At 36.0% G+C, this 2282-nt stretch overlaps 1 protein-coding gene across 1 annotated transcript; it reads left to right on the forward strand.

The window, feature by feature from the left end:
• Positions 1-958: 958 nt before the first annotated feature.
• LOC129072942 (vomeronasal type-1 receptor 1-like) lies at positions 959-1924 on the forward strand. Its single transcript, XM_054576543.1, has one exon. It carries the CDS (start codon positions 995-997, stop codon positions 1922-1924), a length of 930 nt encoding a protein of 309 aa, XP_054432518.1. The 5' UTR covers positions 959-994.
• The last annotated feature ends 358 nt before the right edge of the window (positions 1925-2282 follow it).

Below are 2282 nucleotides of genomic sequence, written 5' to 3' on the forward strand. Positions count from 1 at the left end.
TTGTATTAATTTTTTGTGTACAATAAGAGTATTTTTTTAAATACCAGCTTTAAGAATTTCTTTTTCTTTCCTTTTTTACTGGTTAATTATCCATATTTAAAATTTTCTTTTCTCGTTTTAAAATTTCTGCCTTTTTTCATGGTCAATTTCTTTTTTCTTCTTTAATTTACATTGATATCAAGGAATCTCCCCACCTATATCTTACATATTTTTTGTTAGTGTCCTACCTTACTCACTCATACTTGATTATAGATTGAAAAATGAAAGTGTTGATCTGCTAGTCTGCTAGTCTATTCCAGGCTCTCTTTCTTACATCCATCCTGCTTGGCCCTTCCGCTGTTAAGGGCTCATCTGCACGGTTATCTATTTCTGGTCTTCGGTTCACTTTGTTGGCTGCTCCGTCTCTTCAGTTTTGATTCACTTGCTTCAAGGGCATACTTTAAATACTTGACTGTGTTTTATGTCTTTCAAGTATGTATTTAATCATTTTCCTTCGCAATAATTATATGTCATTTTCTTCATTGTTCTATTTATCTAAATCTGCAGGCTACTTCAGTCCTTTATCTAATTACAGTATTTCTGATGTTCCTAAGGTTTTTCTCTGCCATAATGTACTTTCAGAGTTATAATTGTTTTTTTTCTCTTCTTCATTTTCCTTTTTTAATGCCTAAGTCTACTATCTTTTAGGCTAAATTCACTTGCATATCCTGTCCACTGTGCATACCTGAAATTCAAGTTATGTTTGTGGTAATTACCTTTCTCCTGTATAGGATTTGATATTGCACCCTCCTATATCTGTATCTATATCTATATCTATATCTATATCTATATCTATATCTATCTCTCTCTCTCTCTCTCTATATATATATATCCCTGAAACTTGATAAAGTACTTCTAAGTCTTAATTATTTTTAAGGTTTACATTTACAGTCAAATCGTTTGTCTATAGGCTGTGCTGACCTTGGTCGGAAGATCTAAAAGAAACCGACAGACAATGGTTTCCAGTGACACCCTATTTGGGATCTTCCACACCATTCAGACTGGTGTTGGTTTCATGGGAAATGCCTTGCTGTTTTCATTCTACATGTACACCCTCTTAATTCTCCCTCGTCAGAAGAAGCCTGCCGATGGGATCCTTGCGCACCTGACTTTGGCTAATGCCCTGACCCTCATATTCAGAGGGGTTCCAAATATAATCTTTTCTTTTGAAATCAGATCTGAGGTAGGTGATATTGGGTGCAAAACAGTGCTCTTCATCCAGAGAGTTACCCGAAGCATTTCTCTTAACACAACCTCCCTCCAGAGTACATTTCAGGCAGTAACTATTGCTCCTCACAATTGTAAATGGGCCTGGCTCAAGAAGAAAATCTCTACACTCATTCAACCCTCTCTAGTTTTCTTCTGGGTCATCAACATGGTCATCTATGCTGAGGTTATCTTAAAAATTGGGGAGATAAGGAATACCTCTCATGCTATATGTGGGTATTATACTCATTTTTGTAAAGTCACATCATGTGAACATGAGGTAACAGTAATATTCCTCAGTACAATATTCATTCAGGATTTGTTCTTTCTCTTCCTAATGGCATGGAATAGTGTCTACATGATGACTGTTCTTTCCAGACACCACAAGACAGCTAAGCTCGTCCGCAGTAGCACCTCCTGTTCCCGAAGCTCCCCTGAACACAAAGCGACCCACGTTATTCTCATACTGGTTTGCTGCTTTATTTCCTTTTACTGGACCAACAGCTTTCTTACTGCTTATTCAGAGCTAGGAAATAAGAGAAGTTGGCAGCTGGAGAACATTAATAACTTTATTTCATCATGTTACCCAACCATTTGTCCTTTTGTACTGATTAAGAACGAGAATAGAATTTCCAGAATGAATTTCTTCAGTACAAGGAGCAGAGTTTTTTCCCCTTAGAGAGCACGGAATGATCATACGAACCCCCCTTCATCCATGTTCACCCACAAGGCTCATATCTGTGCTCCAAGGGCGAAGCTTATCAATGGCCTGAGTGACATTTTTAGTTCCTGTCGTACTGAGATAACAGGGTAAAGAAACATAATCAATCCATTGTAAATTTATGAAACATTGGAGACATTAAATGTAATGTTTAGATTACTATACTATTATATGTGGTTAAACTTTTAAATAAATACCATGCAATGTGCAGGATTGTAATAATGGAATGATTACAAAATCAAAAAATTATAAAATATTATAAACTTGCAAGAAGAGAGTGTTTTCTTTTGGGTGTAAGTTAATTATAACCCTAATT

This window comes from Pteronotus mesoamericanus, unplaced genomic scaffold (assembly GCF_021234165.1).
Source record: "Pteronotus mesoamericanus isolate MK-2021 breed Mesoamerican mustached bat unplaced genomic scaffold, CSHL_Meso_final contig_116, whole genome shotgun sequence".
NCBI classification, from domain to species: domain Eukaryota; kingdom Metazoa; phylum Chordata; class Mammalia; order Chiroptera; family Mormoopidae; genus Pteronotus; species Pteronotus mesoamericanus.